Source organism: Mesoplodon mirus (genome assembly GCF_964341445.2).
Source record: "Mesoplodon mirus genome assembly, chromosome: 12".
Lineage (NCBI taxonomy): Eukaryota > Metazoa > Chordata > Mammalia > Artiodactyla > Ziphiidae > Mesoplodon > Mesoplodon mirus.
This window is the reverse complement of record NC_138988.1, coordinates 69,458,782-69,476,377: the sequence shown is the minus strand read 5'-3', so window position 1 is coordinate 69,476,377 and position 17,596 is coordinate 69,458,782. Positions and strand designations below refer to the sequence as shown.

The 17,596-nt window shown below is 51.4% G+C and overlaps 1 protein-coding gene across 1 annotated transcript in view; it reads right to left on the bottom strand.

The window, feature by feature from the left end:
* Nucleotides 1-4,431: 4,431 nt before the first annotated feature.
* Nucleotides 4,432-17,596, bottom strand: part of RAB44 (RAB44, member RAS oncogene family) — a 34,310-nt gene continuing 21,145 nt past the window's right edge. Inside the window, exons 8-14 of the mRNA XM_082638254.1 lie at nucleotides 15,910-16,097; nucleotides 13,859-15,321; nucleotides 10,233-10,314; nucleotides 9,058-9,172; nucleotides 7,882-7,983; nucleotides 6,055-6,131; nucleotides 4,432-4,581 (exon numbers count right to left, since the gene is read on the bottom strand). Coding sequence (XP_082494380.1) covers nucleotides 4,491-4,581; nucleotides 6,055-6,131; nucleotides 7,882-7,983; nucleotides 9,058-9,172; nucleotides 10,233-10,314; nucleotides 13,859-15,321; nucleotides 15,910-16,097 — 2,118 coding nt within the window. The 3' untranslated portion in view covers nucleotides 4,432-4,490. The remainder of the gene's footprint in view (nucleotides 4,582-6,054; nucleotides 6,132-7,881; nucleotides 7,984-9,057; nucleotides 9,173-10,232; nucleotides 10,315-13,858; nucleotides 15,322-15,909; nucleotides 16,098-17,596) is intronic.

The window sequence follows — 17,596 nt, the reverse complement described above, 5'->3', positions numbered from 1 at the left end:
GGGCACCCAGGCCAGACGGGAGGGCCACGTCAGGCCAGGCCACTGCCACATGGCACAGAAGAGCCATGGCCACCATGCCATAGAAGGTGCAGAACATGGTGGTGTCATTGGCAGCCTGGCTGATGGTGCAGATGGTGGGGGCCAGCCACCAGTCCTGCCACAGGAAGCTCAGCAGGAGCACGGGCACCACGCCGGCCAGGAAGAGCAGGTCAGACAGTGTGATGCTCGCCGTGAGGCTGTTGGTCAAGGTGAGGAGTGGGTGGGGGGCGCCCGGACCCCGGCCCACCACCAGCGGCATCGGCCCATTGGCCAGCAGCCCCACCTGGGGATGAGGCCACAGACCCCGGCAAAGAGGAGTCGGAGCAGTCGCTCAGGTGTAGCTGTGAGCCCAGCGGTGGACATGGTGTTGGCCTCCGTTCTCCTGCTCTGGACATACAAGGACAGGATAGAAACCTGCCCGAGGGCTGCCTCCCTCTTTCCCTGTTGAGCCCCCTCCCTTCACAGACCCCTGCACACAGTGGGTGCCCTTGGCATGCACCAGCCCCTTTAGACCTCTCAACAACCTGATGGCATGGGCTCCATCAGTTCCCTGGGTTCAAATCCTGACTGCTCCTTGGGAGCTCCATGATCTCGGGAAAGTTACCTCATGTTTCTCTACCTCAGTTTCCTCAACTGTAAGGAAACGAGGAAATAAAGAAAACAAAACAGGTGTCAACAGTAACTGTCACTAAAGGATGAGATTCAGGTAATTTTCATTTTCTTCTTTTTAATTTCTGTATTTCTAAAATTTCTGCAGGGAGTACAAATTGAATCTGATAAACATTATTTACATATTTAGCATATATATTTATTATAGTATATATATTTAGTATATATATTTATTTATTGTGTATACATACATATATATTTTTTAACAAAACCTTGCCCTGCCTGTGAAATGAGCAAGTTTTTTTTTATATATCTTTATTGAAGTATAATTGCTTTACAAAAATGAGCAAGTTTTAATTTGAAGTTCAAGTGGGAAAATGAATGTGCAAGTGCTTTGAGAAGGTATAATCCCCCAAGCAGTGGTTCCCAAGCAGGTCTACACATTGGGATCAGTTGAGGAGTTTCAAAAATACTAATACATGGGTCACACCTCCAAAGACCCGATTTGATTGATTTGGGCTTTGGCAGTTTTGAAAGACCAGCTTGGGAACCACTGCCTCTACGGTCATGCTATTCGGGTTACCTGGCGGGGGGCGGGGGGAAGTGCTGCACCCCAGCTGTCAGATCTTCCTCCTCACCCCTACTCCATCCCACATGCTGAGGACATGGAGAGCGCCCAAATGAGAGAACTCAGGCTGGGAGATGGGGTCAAGGCATCCCAGAGTTGGCTCAGGGGCTGATGTCACCATCCCCTTTTCTCCTACACCGGGGGTGGAGGCTGGAAAGCCCCTCTGGTAGTTGGCTTAGAGCCAGGGCTGGGGGTCCCCTAGGTCCCTCCTGCAGAGCCCTGCCTGGAGGACTTGCTTGGTCTCCGGGGCCCAACGGCAGCCACTTGCCTGAAAACAGCTGAGAAGAGACCGGAGGGGGGTCTCTATAAATTCTGCCGCCAACGCCCCAGATCTCAGACTCCATTTCCAGGGGCTGCAGGGGAAGGACACTGTTCCTGAGCCACTCTCTAGGCATTTGTCATTGCTTTTTTATTTCTTCTACATGGCCCAGGCTTGCCTGCTAATAATATGAAATATGATTGGAGAGGAGGGGAGGGAAAGGGAGAAGGGAAAGGAGAAGGCTCGAAGGACCTTGCCCCTGCTCTAAGCATCCATACCTTCCTATAAGAAGCTCTATAACTTCAGGGTTAAGCTTATGGGGCACTGGAGCCTGGGGTTAAAGCCTTGCTCAACCACTTGCTTAGCTATGTAACTGTGGGCAATCTACTCAATCTTCTATGCTTAACTTTCCTTATCTGTAAAATGGGGATAATAACAGGCCCCATCTCAAAGGGCTGATGTGAAGATTAAACGAGGTAATACAAGCTAAGTGCTCAGAACAGTGCCTGGCACATAGTAGGTGCTTGGTAAATGATGGCTATTGTTCTGATCCTGCCCACCCTCAGTTCCAAAAAGCTCTCTTCTCTGACACCCCTGCCCAGGCTCCATCTTATCCCCCTGCCCTCCCCTTCTCACTCCACACCCTGAGACCCATCAACCTAGTCCCACCCTCCATTTCTTAATCAGCCTCAAGCTAAGTTATGACCAGAGCCCCCTTGGCTGACGTGCCCTGAGAACTCACCACTTGCCTGGAAGTTCACTCTGAAGTCTACCTTGAGTCCCTCCTGCTGCTCTCCTCACCTGCCTTGTGCTGCTCTGAGGTTCCCGGGCCCTGCTTGGTGACTTGGAGCCCTTTGACACCAGGAAAGTCTAGCACCCCCTCCGCAGCTGTACTTTGCACAGAAGCTGGATCCAGCCAGAGAAAGCCAGGAGAGGCCTCTGGGCAGTTGTGCAGTCTCTTCTAGCACCCCACCTCCAAGGAACTTGAGCTAGCTGCCTGAGGCGGGATCAGAGCTGAGATGGGAGGGGCAGGCGGAGAGGCCATTTCTATACTGGATCCCCCAAAGAATAAGGGCTCTATCCACTCTACTGGCTCCCCCAGGAATCACACCCTGCCTACCTGCCTCATTAACTCACTGGCCCATAGGACAGAGATGTTGGTGCCTGCCAGATCCCCAGACCCCTGAGAGAGAGCCATTAGCAACAGTAGAACCTGCCCCCCACTCTCAGCCAGGGCCAGGCATCATTTACTCCAGCTCACCTCTCCCTCTCTGTCTGTCTCTGTCTTTCTCTGTCTTTCTCTGAGCCTACTACAGCCTAGAACCTGCTCAGAACAGGAGGAGGCTTGTGGGCTGACAGGATCCAGGAAGGGAGAAGACATTGGAGCTAAGAAAGAATCAGTGAGCAGGACCAGTAAGAGAAATGGCTGGATCACAGGAATCATTCTGCATTTACTAGTCTAGAGATTGAATGGGATCCATTAAGGGCATCTGATCTAACCCTCTGGTGGCTTCTGATACCTGAATCTTCCCCACCTCACCTCTTTGCCAAGTGTTACCTGGCTTTGGCTTGTATGCCTTTAGTGACAGAGAGCTCAAAGTCTTTTAGAACTGAGCAGAGGGATAGGGGCCAAGAGCGGAGACTGATTAAATTGATTGGAGGTCTCTTTCCTCTATCTCATGCCCTCCTCTTTCTCCTTCATTCTCTCTCTTACCCTCTGCCTCCGGAACTGTATTTGCTTGTCTCTGTATGCAACTGAGGTTTCCTCTGATTCAGCTGAGGAAGTCACCAGTACCCGAATGATTACAAAGTACCAAACTCAGCACCCTGCCCACACTGGACCGCAGTACCTGGTGAGCATTATTTTGGTTAATGGTAAGATGAGACAGTCGACATTTACAGCAAACACAGATGACAGGAGATAGTCCAACACCAAGAGGCTGTCTAAGACTCTCAAAGCAAGCTCCCTAAGGGCACTGAAATTCCCAGCCCCAGGCTATAATGTGCAGCCACCTTTCAGGAGGCAAATGTTGTGCAATTCTGGGAACTCTCACAAATGCTCCAAAGAGGGACCCTTGAATAATCTGAATCCAGTTTCCCCTGCTGCTCCCCAGGCTCCACCAGCCACACCCCAGCTGCGCCTCAAGTGTATCCGGAGATTGACACCTCAAGGCAGAGGGCTGCACCAGGGGCACCATGGCATGGGGGCAGGAGTGGGATCCCCAAATGTGGCCCCTTAGAGGCACATCTTGGGGAAAGAGAGTGGGGTTGGGGCTCAGGGAGACAGGGGGGATGGAGCATATCAGGGGCCATCAGAACATCGCTCTTCCCCAGGAATCGGATCCTGCTCGAAAGAACACCATGCTTGCAAACAGATACAGTGAGTGTGACAAGGTTCACGGGCTTTGCCAGGCATGGAACAGTGGGGCTGCTTTAATAAACAGTGTACTTTGCGATTAACAGGCCATATCAATTTGTAATCAGCACCAAAGCAAGCTCTTTGAAAAGTTTCTCTCCCACCCCTCCACATTTGCTCTTATTTCTGACTACACAAGCAATACCCAGTCATTATAGAAGATCTGAAAATACAAATACATATAAGAAGGAAAACACCCTCACACATTTACCCTGTAATTTTACCACCCAGAGATGTTTTGCCAATATTGTGGTGTATTTTCCTTAAGTCACTTTTCTAGACTTTTCTTTCTTTAAAGAGTTTTAACCTCCCCCACCCCGCCCCCACCACCAGCCTTATTACTCAGAAAAGTCCTTTGGAGTACAAAGGGCAGCATTAGTGCAGCCACTCCCCTGGGATCCAAGCCCTGACCCGAGGAGGATTTTCCTGAACTTCCAAGCTGGCTGTCTCTGTCATTGCTGTGTCCAGGCAGGTGGGACAGGAGCCGAGGAACAGGAAACCCAGGGAGGTGGCCCGCCTACCCTGGCCAGGCCAGGTGCTCAGGAGCAGCAGCCAGCTCTCTTGGGTGGCCTCTTGCGGGCTACCTCCACCAGTGAGCCCTTCAGACGGTCTTCTTGCATCTTGAGTGACCTGCGTGAAGATGCCTGGGCATCATTCCTCTCTCTCATCTCCCAGGGGCAGCAGGGAGGGGCCCAGGGGTGCAGCTGGGGGGCTGCCCCCCTGAGCTTCCTTTCTCCCAGCTGCTCTGCCCCTGTCTTGCGTTCCACATGGCACCAGAAAAATGGGGCCACGGAGACTTCGGCTTCCTGTCTCTTTTCTGGCATTCTCTGTAGCCTACTGCGTGCCAGGCGCAAGGGACTCTGATTATGACAATGAAGCCATCATGTCCTTGCCTTGAGTAGTGAGAGAGACAGAGAGGGGAAGGGGCGATCAGGACCCAGGAATGGGGAGGCACACAGAGGGACTTCACACCAGGTCCTGGAGGGATTTAGGGAACAAGGAGGCAGAGATGGAGCTGAGACTGAGCAGTGGACAAGGGTTCACTAGCAGAAAAGAAGGAGGGGTGTGTTCTAGGCAGAGGGCAAAAGCTCAGTGTCGAGAGAGAGCTTGGGGGTTGGGGAAGCAAAGCTCCTTCGTTCATTCATTTATTCACAATATATTTACTGTGTGCCTGGCGCTGTCCTAAATCACAGAGCCTAAGGACTAAATGGCCAGAAAGAAGCCTTGGAGGCAGCAGGGATTCAGGGCTCTGTCGGCCAGGAAGCCACATTCAGGAACTTGGGCTTTTATCCTAAAGCAAAGGGAAGCCACTGAGCAGTTTCCTGTCGGAGGGATCTGGTGTGATCAGGTTTGAAGTTTAGCAAGCTCCCTCGAGCTGCTTTGTCAGAGAAGGGGCCCAGAGATCATCTGGTCTAATACCCTTCCCCCCTCACTCACTTCATTTATTTATTGAACACCTAGTATGTGCCAGGCCCCAGGGGGAGGGGCTGAACGAAACAGACATGACTCTGCCCTCCTGGAGCTACAGCCTGGTAGGGAAGGCAGGCAGCAAAAAGAAAACTGTAACTACAGTTTGTCAAGAGGGGCTTTTTTGTTTTTTTTTCAAGAAGGGCTTTGAAGGACACAGAGAAGGTAATCCAGAATAGCGGTGGGAGGGGTTGTGGTCAGGGAGGGTCCCTCTGAGCGGCTGAAGCTTATGGGGGGGGTGGGCGCGGGCGGGGAGATGGCACTGGAGCCAACACAGGCCACTGAAAGGCATTTGGATTTTACTCTGAGAGCACTGCATTATTATTACTATTTTTTTTTTTTTGCCGCACTGTTTGGCTTGTGGGATTTTAGTTCCCCAACCAGGGATCAAACCCGGCCCCTCGACCACTGCACCAAGGCTCAGAGAGGGGACGGGAGACTTCCCAGAGGTGATGCAGCTAACAGGACTGGTAGCATTGGAGTGAGGAGACTCCGGGCAGTGTTCTCTCTCCTTCCCCAGACTTCTGAGCCCTGTGCTTTCACAGGTGCTTCCTCGGAATGGGCCTTCCCCTCCCACATGAGTCAGCTGAAGGCTGTCCAGAGATTCTGGGTGGGGAGCAGCAGGGCGGCACTCACCGGGCCAGGTTCACCACAGGCTCCAGGATGTTGTGACCCAGGGCAGCGCTGCACTCTCCAAAGGAGACCCCCAGTTCCTGCAGCCAGACAGATATGGGTACAGGTGCCATGGGGGAGACCACTGAGAGTCTAGGTGGCAGTGCCCACCACCAAAGACCTGATCATCAGACAGAGTCCCACCCACTACACCCCCAGGCAACCCCAACAGGTGAGGCAGCCCATCTCCATCTCCTTGTGGCCCATGGTCCCCAGCCTTGCCCCTCTGCCCACTGTCTCTCCACCCTGGCTGGACAAGGTACCAAAGATGCCACCTAGAAAACTCCACAGCATTCAGAGTGACAGTGGGAAGCCTGTGTCCCAACTTGGAGATGTGTCCTTGGGGACATTTTTAAGTCATTAGTTATATGTATTTTTAATTTCAAAAATATTTAATTGGGGGAAATATTTGAAAATGTAGCATAAAAAAGTAGAAATACAAAATATAAAACACTCCTGTTAGTGTTTGAATATATATTTCCATTGTGTTTTATATAACCGTTTTATTGGGGGGTGAGGGGGGTGGGCTAAACGTCGTTATACTTTAGGTTAAACCATATGAAAGTGCTGTTTTGATAGACACCAAACAGTCAAATATCAGCAATCTCATATGATTCAACCTAACCTATACCCGGAGATGCAGCTGCTTTTCTGACTTCACATTATATTGTAAGCATTTCCTCCACACCCTTAGATATTTTTTAGAACAGGATTCTTAATGGCAAATGCTAGCCTCTCACATGAAGCTCCACAAATTAACCACCAAAGGTTTGTTCTTATAAATAACACTGTAAAGAATATCCTCATACAAATGTTCAAGTATACATAATACACAGGTATCCAGTACGTCATTCTCTTAAGAATTATTATTTCTGACTCTTTCCTTAGGATAAATTGCTAGAGGAGGAATTACTGTGTCAAGGAGATGAGCTACTACTTTTAAGAGGAAAATGTTCCCACCAACCAGGAGTCACAATGATGACCTCATGATCAGGAGAAATGAGAGAAGAAACAGGAAGGAAATACGATATGGAAATGCCAAGAGGGGTGGAGTCAGAGGTAGGGCAGGGAGCGAGTCTTTGTTCCACCTTTATTATTCTCCAGATTTTCTGGAATGTAGTTCAGTTCTATTCATAAATAAATAGTATCCACTGTCCCCTGTCTGGTGACAGGGCTTTTGATGCAATCTTCCCAGGGAAGAATTTGGGTCTTAAGATAGAATAAATTAGAAGGAATGTTATGTTAATTAGAGACCAGAGATAAAATTAAGATTTGATTGGGAATTTTAAGTGAAGCTTAAAAAGATTTTTTTTTTTTTTTTTTTTGTGGTACGTGGACCTCTCACTGTTGTGGCCTCTCCTGTTGTGGAGCACAGGCTCTGGACGCGCAGGCTCAGCGGCCATGGCTCACGGGCCCAGCCGCTCCGTGGCATGTGGGATCTTCCCAGACCAGGGCACGAACCCGTGTCCCCTGCATTGGCAGGCGGACTCTCAACCATTGCGCCACCAGGGAAGCCCTTAAAAAGATTTTGACTCTGAAGATATTTTTAGGTAGGTAGGGACACTGTGGGGATTTGCTAATTCAACAGTGAGGTTCAATGTCATGCCCACTGTTACCTTCTCATGTTTGGGTCTTAGGCCCCGGGTGGGTGGGAGGCTGTCGGTCTTTGATGGGGCAAGGGCAGGAACGGATCCTTCTCTGTGGTATCGGCTAGGTTGACCTATTCATTACCCTCCAGGGAGGGGTCTGCCCAACCCAGGCTGGGGGAGGGGCTGATGCCCAGGTACTCACCTGGGCCAGTTGCTGCCCAGCCTCGGTGGACACTTGCCGATCCTCCTCACAGTCTGTCTTGTTTCCCAAGAGAAGGACGACCACGCTGTCAGACACTGCATCCTGTACACAGAACATGTTCCCTCAGCAACACATGTTGAGCGCCTGCTGTGTGCCAGGCCCTGGGTAGATTTAGCCATGCTCTCCAGGAAGCTGACTGTATGCCACTTCCCTCCACACATGCCCACCTTTCCATATCACACCCACTCCACACTCTTCCCACCTCTTACACTTTCCCTTCCATCTGCAGTGAACCTCTCTGCCTGCAAACATGTCACCCACTTTCCAAGGCCAACCTCAAAGTCACCTCCCCCAGGAAGCCTTCCTAGATTGCTCCTGTCCATGCCCCTCTTTCCTGCCTGTGTTGAACAGCCCAGCATTTGACTACACAGGCTGGCTTGGCTCATCTCCTAATTGTTTCATGGATAATAATGATAATAGCTTCTGTTTACTGAGAGTTTACTGTATACCAGGTGCTGTGCTGAAATCAGTTATATCAGTTAATCCTCACAACTGCTCTATGAGAAAAGTTGGGAAATTGAAGTTCAGAGAGTTTAAGTCACTTGTGCAAGGTCACAGAGTTCGGATGGGATAGTTGGGATACAAACCCAGGTCTTATCAGAACCCAGAACCCAGCTCCCCTCACGTGTCACCTTATCCTGCTTCTCTTGCATCTCTTCAACTAGACTAGAAACTTCTAGGGAGAAGACAACATGTCTTTCTTCATACCCCTCTTCTGTGCTAGCACATACTGCAGAATTTCAGCATGTATACATACAGCAAGTAAGTATGTGGGGGAAAGAACTAGACATGTGTGAACAGAGGAATGATCACCTAGAGTGGCACTAGACTTGCATTATCCCCAGGTGTTAAGAAGACATCACAGAGCTTCTGTATATAGGAAAACAATGGTCATAGGATAAAGGAAAGAGTTTGTTTTGGAGCCCGTACTATGTGGTTGTAGTTTCTTTGTACTACTATGTTCCCAGCCCATCCAGCCACATACCCTCAGTAGATTATGTCACCCATATGTCTGCTGTGTCATTTGTAATCCTGGGAGAAAAGAAGGAGTGGGAAGGATACAAGTTCCCTCTTGACTCCACACACTGGGGCCAACCCCAGCAGCCATCAGCTCACCTGGAGACAGTCCAGCCAGTAGCGCACATGGGCAAAGCTCTCCTGGGAGGTGACGTCGTACATGAGCACCACTCCATCAGCCTTGCGGAGCAGCTGCCGCGTCACGCTGTGGTACCTGCCCAGAGAGTCCGCATCAGGCCATGCCAGGTGGCCTAACCCTAAGCCCTGACCTCTCTAGGCCTCAGCCACTCCATCTGCTTCTGATTGCTTCCCAAAGAGAACGTGCATGTATTTTCCTTCTTACAGTGTGCTTATTGTTGAATAGGTAACAGTCCTCGTGGCTCAAATTTCAGAAGGTTCCAAAGGGCACCCTGTGAAAAGTCTCTCCCAGCTAACCCCACCCTCATCCTGCAGCCACCCCCAGAGGCAGCCAGAGTTACCCATTTCTTTTTTTTTTTTTTGATAGCAAGAAGTTTATTTTACCCATTTCTTAAATAGTTTCCCAGAGGTATTTTATATATATATTGATACATAAATGTATATGTACACACACACACATATACCCATATACATACTGTTTAAACAAATACAGTGTAAAACATTGTACCTATTAATATTCAGTATTCTGTACTTTGTTTTATCCACATAATAAAATGTCTTGAAGATATTTCCCTATTGGTACATAAAGAGGGTCCTCCATCTTTTTTGTGGCTTCATAATATTCTATTGTGTGGAGAGACTCTAATATATTTAACTGGTCCATTACTGATGGTGTTTAGGTTGTTTCCAATGTTTCATAATATAAACAGTGTTGCTATGAACAGTCTTGGTCCCTTTGATATTATAGTCATGTATGAGTTTATCAATAGAATGAATTTCTAGAAGTAGAACTTCTGGGTCACAGAAGATGTGCCTTTTCAGTTTTGATCACTACAGCTTAACCAGAAAGTGGAAAGCCAGCGTTTTCAGAAGGACAGGCGATTGGGTGGCTGTCCCCTGTTGGGATGGCCATCACAGGTGCCCCGCCATGCTGAGGAGAACTCTGGGTCTGCTGTCCTGTCTCCTGCATGGGGACTGGACTCATCTCTCCATCCCTGACCTCCTGAATCATCAGGGGTAGAAGCTGCATTTGCACTTGGTTGCCTCTTAGCCCATATTGGACTCCTCAGGGTCGGGGCTGCCCTCCACTCCTCTGCAGCCCAGGCTCAGCCACTAATGTCGACAGTGCCCGTTACCTCTCCTGGCCAGCTGTGTCCCAGAGCTGCAGCAAAAAGCACTTGTTGTCCACCAGCAGGTTTGTGACCCGAAAATCCACTCCTAGGACACACAGAGGAGAGTCAAGCTTACTTTTAAGTTACCATCCCGGACGTGCAGCTGCGGCCTGCCTGAATACATACCTGTCCCCAGTACCAGCCAGGGTGGGATGGGAACCTCCAGCTGCTGGGCTTCCCTTTTGCTCTCCAAATCCCATCCATACTTGAGGGCCCACATCCTCCAAGAAGCCTTCCCTAACCACGCAGCTCCCACTGCACTCCCGCCCTGAAAGTTGGCCAGCGTGAGGCACCTTGCATTATTTTTACCTCTACAAAAAAAAAAATCTGTCTTCTCAACTGCACGGCAGTGTTTATTCCTCAGTCTACTCAGGAAAATCAGTTTTGTTAATTTATTTTTTATAATACTTCTTGTTTCATTCCTAATTATTGCATGCATCTTCCCCCTTTACCCAGACAGCAGCCTGGGAGGGTGGAAGGAATGTTGGCTTCAAGGATGACCAGTTGGGCTGTGAGTTGTCCACCTTCTGCTGCTATACTGGCTGTGTAACCTCAGGCAAGTCACTTCACCTCTCTGAGCCTTCCTTCCTCATCTGCAAGGTGGCAACTTAAAAAGACCCACATCACTGGGTGGTTGGGAGGATTAAATGACTAATGCCCAAGGTTCAGCCTAATTTCTGGGGGGAGCTTAGGAGGTGGTAATTTTTATTATCACTATGAATTCTCATCTCCCTGAGCCCCAGCTCCTCAAATTTCACAGACCCACCCTTCCCTGTGTAATGGTTCTAGACACCTCCTGTGCCTGGAAATATGGAAGTAATAATGAAGTCCCAGGGAGGTTTGGAATCTTTGGGGAGCGCCTTCCAGCCAACCTCCATTTCCCAGGGACACCAGGCCGGGTGGGGCTGATAGAGAGGGGCTGCTTTGTCCATGCTGAGCCCACTGCAGGGCTCAGACCAGCTCAGGAAAGGGGCATCTCCTCATATTATCCCTGAGCTGGTAAGGCTTTCCTCAAGGTCTAGGTCTCTCATGACAGCCCCCAGAAGCACCTGCTGCTGTCTCTGGTGGTGACTGAAGCCACAGACCACTCCCACACCCATGCTCTCCACAGGAAGCTGGGAGAAGTGGCAGATGGGAGTCCTGACCTCAGCAAAATGCTGAAGCAAAAGTCTGTCTGTAGCATCCACTTCTCTTTTTTTTGGCCGCACCACGTGGCATACGGGATGCAGGATCTTAGTTCCCGACTAGGGATCGAACCCGTGTCCCCTGCAGTGGAAGCACAGAGTCTTAACCACTGGACCGCCAGGGAAGTCCCTCCATTTCTCCTTACTGCCCTCTTTCCTCCAGGTCTAAGGAAGCCCCGGGTCTGCAGGAACTTCTGAGATTATCCAATCCCACCCGCCGTGATGATATCCAGCCTCTGCTTAAATACCCACTGTGTGATCTATTGAGCAACCCTAACCCTAACTAAACCCTTGCATTTAGTAACTTTACACCTCCCTGCCCATCACCCTCCTCAATCCACCCATGTATCCCCATACCCTCCCCCAAACATGTTACAACTTAACCACATAAACTGTTAGAAATATAATGTTTTCAGCTTCCCAAGGAATCTGCTATTTTACATGAACAACCCCAGGGAGAGGGCAAGGCTGAACCCATAAGAGGGTAAAACTTCTGGAGTGGGGGCGTGTGGCTTGAAGGCAGGTGGCCCCAGGTATGAACTTTGGGGCCCAGGTAGGGCAAGAAATTTAATTGGGTCTTCAATTCTCTGTTCTCCTCATCTGTAAAATGGGAGTAGATACAGAGAAGCCTCAAAAAAATGCACAATCAGCTATAATTTGATTGGCTCTGTCTCTGGTCCTCCACCAGCCCTGCTCTCAGATGGAGGCAGGTGAGAAAGGGGGGTGGGCATGGAGCAGGGTGATGCTGAGTGGGGAAATGTTTATGGCTGAGGAAGCTGGAATCGTCCCCACTGATAGTTAAGCCAGACAGATGACAGCCACCAAGGGCACCAAACCACAGCTAGAAGTGGGACAGATTTGGATCACGCACCAGGATCTCAGGTCCTCCCAGCTGGCTAGCAGTGCATGCAAAGTTGCCTTGTCTTTTTAGAGTTATGCAATCTGTATTTTTCTCTACTGAATTTTGTGGAAACTTCTTACCACATAATAATGGGAGAGGCTCAGTCACAGGGAGGGCTGATGTAAGGAATAAGGCATGTATGCCTGGTGCATTGTAGGTGGTCAGTAACCAGTAGCTTAGGTGTTAAGGATGGTGGCCTTGCAGACCCTGTGACCCTGTTCAACATCAGACCAGGCCTCCTATGGGTCCCCTTTTCCTGACAAGTCTGCATTTTTAATTGGCTCCCCGGGTGAGGATTCTCAGGCAGAGAAAATTTCAAGAACTTATCCTTGGGGGCCTCTCTTACATAAAGTTTGAGAACTTTATCCACTGGTCTAGCACTGATCCCCATCAGCACGCACACTGATGGGACACAAAGACGTGGATCATTCCAACTTTGCTCCTAAACTGGCTGTTCCCACAGGCTCTTTTCTGTGGCTCTATGCAATGTTCAAGTGGCCACATATCCCAATATTTTTAGAGAGAGGAGGCTTTGTGCTATGGGACATTTCATTTGCAAAAGCCACTGAATTAGACGTTATCAAAAATTTACTTATAATAATAACCATAAAAATAACTAATATTGAGCACTTAATACATGCCAGATATTATTCCGAGAACTTGGTATGTATTAACTGAACTAGTTCTCACAGCCCCTCTATGAGGTCAGCACTACTGTTGCCCCCATTATGCTCAGAGGGGTTAAATAATTTGCTCAAGTTCATACCACTAGTAAGTGACAGAGCTGGGTTTTTTTTTTTTTTTTTTTTTTGTTTTGTTTTTGCGGTACGCGGGCCTCTCACTGTTGTGGCCTCTCCCGTCGCGGAGCACAGGCTCCGGACGCGCAGGCCCAGCGGCCATGGCTCACGGGCCCAGCCGCTCCGCGGCATATGGGATCCTCCCAGACCGGGGCATGAACCCGTATCCCCTGCATCGGCAGGCGGACTCTCAACCACTGCGCCACCAGGGAGGCCCCAGAGCTGGGTTTTGAACTCAGGCACCTGTGTTCCTAACTTACCCCACTCTACAAATACATTCTGCATAAAATATTCAACTTGCCAAAGGCCACTTCCTGCCAGAGTCTAGCTGACTGGCCTAGGGTTGGTCTTGAGCAAATTCAAGCAGCAAGGACCCTGCGGTGGCCTGCCCAGGGGCCACATGGGTGGAAACCTGCTTGTTTTCACCATCAGCCAGTGCTGGCAGCTAAATTGCAGGGTGCTTTGTTGATGTGGCACATTATTAGCTAATCAGATCAATGCAGAAAAAGCACATTACCTGTAATTAGAGATGATTAGTAAAATAGCCAGATTATGCCCATGTAAAATAACGTCTAATGCAGGGCCTGTGGTGAGGGCAGAACCTACAGCTTCCTCAGGGATGGCTTGCTTTGGGCCTGTTCCAGCTCTTCAGCCTGGTCCCCCAGGTCTCCCCTCCCTCCCCTGTCGCCCTCCCCAGGTGGCCCTTACCCACAGTAGCTGTCAGCCCAGTGGCGAAGGTGTTCTGGTGCAGCAGGTGCAGGAAGGATGTTTTGCCCACATTCGAGTCTCCCAGGAAGATGACGTGGAAGGCGTAATCAGGATTGGCCAAAGGCTCACTGGCCGTGCAGTCCCCTGGGGATGGGGTCAGCCCAATGCCTCCAGAGTCCATTCCTGGATCTTCAGGCCTGTTCTCTGCCCTTGGCTCCCTGGATTGAGGGGGCCCTGGTTCTTCTTCTGCGTGAGTGGTTGTAGGTTGGGGCCTGGGCTGGGCTTCCAGCTCAGCCCTGGTGGGGAGGGTTTGTGTGGGCTCCTGGGGCCCTGCTGCATCCCCAGGCTGAGCCCCGGTGTGGGGAGAGCCCCTTGAAGGTGACGGTTTTTCAGGAGCTGGGGCTTGTGCCTCAGCCTGAGCCTGTGCTCTGTCAGGTGGGAGAGGAGCAGGTGGGGAATTGTGCTGGGGGAGTTCCGAGTGCCCAGTTTTCAGGCCATGAGCCTCAACGGACAGCTCTGACCTGAAATCCTGCCCTCCTTGGTCCCCTGCTTTCCTTTCGTCAGCCCTGGGCTCCTCTTCCAGACTCTGGTGGGGTAGGGCAGGCAGCCCTTCAGACCCAAGGACCTGGTTGTGAGCTTCCTGTAGTCCCCCAGGACGGCCCTCCTGTGCATCTGGGCTCAGCTTGCCCTGCTCCAATCCATCTGTGGGAGCCTGACCCACAGGCTCCAGGCCCTGGGAGGGCTCATCCAGCCCTGCCGTGAGGGCTCCAGCTCCTGAGGACCCCAGCCCTGGCTCAGAGCCAGTGGCATGTGGGTCCTGATGGAGGGCCTCTCTCTGCCTGTGTGGCTTGGCTGGGACAGGCCCAGGCCCGGGGCCCTCGTCATCTGGGTATGAGGCCTGGAACTGTTCACTGGGCCCAGCTGGGGCCTGGGGAGGGGGAGAGGTCACATGAGGAGGGGCCCCATCCTCCAAAGGAATGAGCACTTTGAGCACAGCTGCCATCAGACCCCCTGACTCCCCAGCTGGAGCCCCTGGAAGCCCCCAGCGGAAGTGGACCCCAGGGCTAGGCCCTGACTCCTCCTTAGGTTCCAGGGTGGGGGGCTCTCCAGTCAGCTCTGGGCTGATGTCCTGCCCCTCTGGGTTCACTCCTTTCTCTTCCTCAGTCCCGGAAGGCACCCCAGGGGGGCTTCCTAGAGACCCATCTGGATCTGAAGGTGGCTCCTGACCAAAGAGAAAAGCACGCGGCTCCAGGATGGAGATCTGCCTGACTACTCGGGGTGTCTGGGGGCCTGAGGAGGCTCTCGGAGCTGGGGGTGGGCTCCTGGAGAGCTGCAGGGCACTGTGGCGGGTGCTGCTGAAGCTGCTAAGGAGCTGGTCCCAGTCATCGCTGTCCCCAGTCAGTCCGGGCAGGGGAGCCTCCTCAGAGGAGACTGAGGCCTTCTCCTCACCTGCTCTGGGGACACTAGAAAGGGTGCAGGAAGCTAAGGTCAGGGGAGGGGCGGGTAGAGGTCACACCAACCCTGTCGGCATCCATCACCATTGGGTGCGCACCTCACCACTAGGCCTTCCTCCCAGTCTTTCCTTTGGCAGTGCTTCTGTCCTGGCACACACTCCCTACCCTTCCCCACCTCCAATCCTGATCATCCTCCCAGGCCTATATGGAGCCTCACCTCCTCCAGGAAGCCTTCCCTACCATTCTGGCCCATCCCACTCCTCTGACCTGTAACGAGTAGAGTGGATGCTGTACCCGCCAAGGATCCAGCACTGCACTAGCCTGTGTGTGTGCGTGTCTGTGTGTGTGTGTGTGTGTGTGAATCCCAGTTGTGTGATTCATATGTCATGTGTGTCTGGGCACATGACTTTCCCCTGTCTGTCTCCTTGTCTGAGAAATGGGCATGATAATTCCAGCCTGGCAGGGCTGTTGTGAGGTTTAAGGAGGGAGTCTGTGTGCTCTGGGCACTGAGCAGAGCCTCGGAGAACTCAGAGCCGCCCTCCCCTCTTCCAGGAAGCCCCTGGTCTCCAGCCCAGCCCAGGGGTGGCAGCTACTTGCCTCGGTTCCTCCTCCATCTGCCAGGACACACGGCCCTTGGTGGCGTTCAGGTGCCCCCTGGTCACCTGCAGCTGCCCCCGCACCTCTTCCAGCCTCCCAGCCAGGTCACGCTGGGCCTCCCGAAGCTGCTGGTTCTCCGAGCTGGCCTCCTGGTGTGTGCTGCTGAGGCGGTGGAGCTGGGCCTCCAGCTGCAGGAGGTGGAGGGTGAGGAGGAGGGAAGCCCAGGTGCCCTTCAGGGGAACAAACAGCCTCCCAAGGCCACTGTGGGGCACAGACTCCAGGCTCCTGGAGACCCAGCTTAAAACATAGGATTGGGGCAGGGGGCGGTTGTTACCCCCTCACTGGCCTAATTAGTTCCATTATCTCCCACCCAGGAGAGACATTGGAATTTGGGGGATGGGGAAGAGAGAGGGAACTGTGTAAGAAACACAAACTGCCAGCACCACAAGGGCCTGAAGCATACATGGGATCACACCCTCCTCTGCTCAACGTTCTGCAATGGCTGCTCATCTCTGAGCGCATCTGGTCTGCAAGGAGCTCCTGATCCAACGGCAGGTCACAAGACTGGGAGATGGAGAGCTTCTTGACCATGCCGAATGGAAGGCAAAGGCCTCACAATAGCCTCCAAGGCCCTGCACAGTCTCCCCCCACCCCCCTCTGTTACATTTATGACCTTCTCTCCCACTACCACACCCCCCCACCTGCTCCCTCAGTCTGTTCCAGCCCACAAGTCTCTTTGCTGGTCCTTGAACATTCACAGCACATCATACCCACCTCAGGATCTTTGCACTTGCTATTCCCTCTGCCTGGACTGCTCTTCCCCCAGATGCCACATGGTCCACTCCTCACCGCCTTCAGGTCTTTCCTCCAAAGTCATCATCTTAGTGAGGCCTTCCTTGACTCCCCTATAAAAACCCTTCTGTCCCCCTGCCCTGCTTTACTTTATTCTCCTTAGCACTTTCACTATCTAATATGTTATAGATTTTACTTGCTTATTTAGTTTACCATCTCTCTCTCTGACTAGACAATAACTCCATGGACAGGAGTTATTTGTGTCTATTATGTTCCTCAGAACCTAGAACAGTGCCTGGCACATAGTGGGTGCACCATAAATAGTTGTTGGGTGAAGGATTGAATAGCCTTGGGGGGAGAGGCTTCACATCCACAGGGGACAGGACAAAATGGTCCCATGTGGAAAGTCTAACCTCTTCCCTCGGTAGAAGTGGCCCGCCTCAGTTTCCAAGGAGCAGCTACTACAGAGGCACCTGGGAAATCAACCCATGTCAGGTGTGTGAGACCAGGTAGCAGGACCAGCCAAGGCAACGGTGGGGAAGACTCCGGGAACCTGGTCCAGTGCTGAAGAAATGCAGGTTGCCCTGGTTACAACAGACGGTGATTTTACTAAGGTAAAAGGTCTAGAAGTTGAGGAGGGAAGAGACAATAGGGCAGGGTCTCAGACCCAAAGGCTTAGCACAATGCCAACTGGAAGTGACTATAGGTTACGGGACATGAGGTGTTGGGGTAGCAGGTATTCTGACCAGGAAGCTAGGTCAGGTTCAGCGACAGTAACAACTGTGATATGTAAAGCACCTACTACCAGCCAGGCACCATCTTAGGCCCTTAAATATAGTATCTCTAATCATCACAGCAGCCTTCTAAGGCAAAAGTTCTGATCTCCATTTCTCTA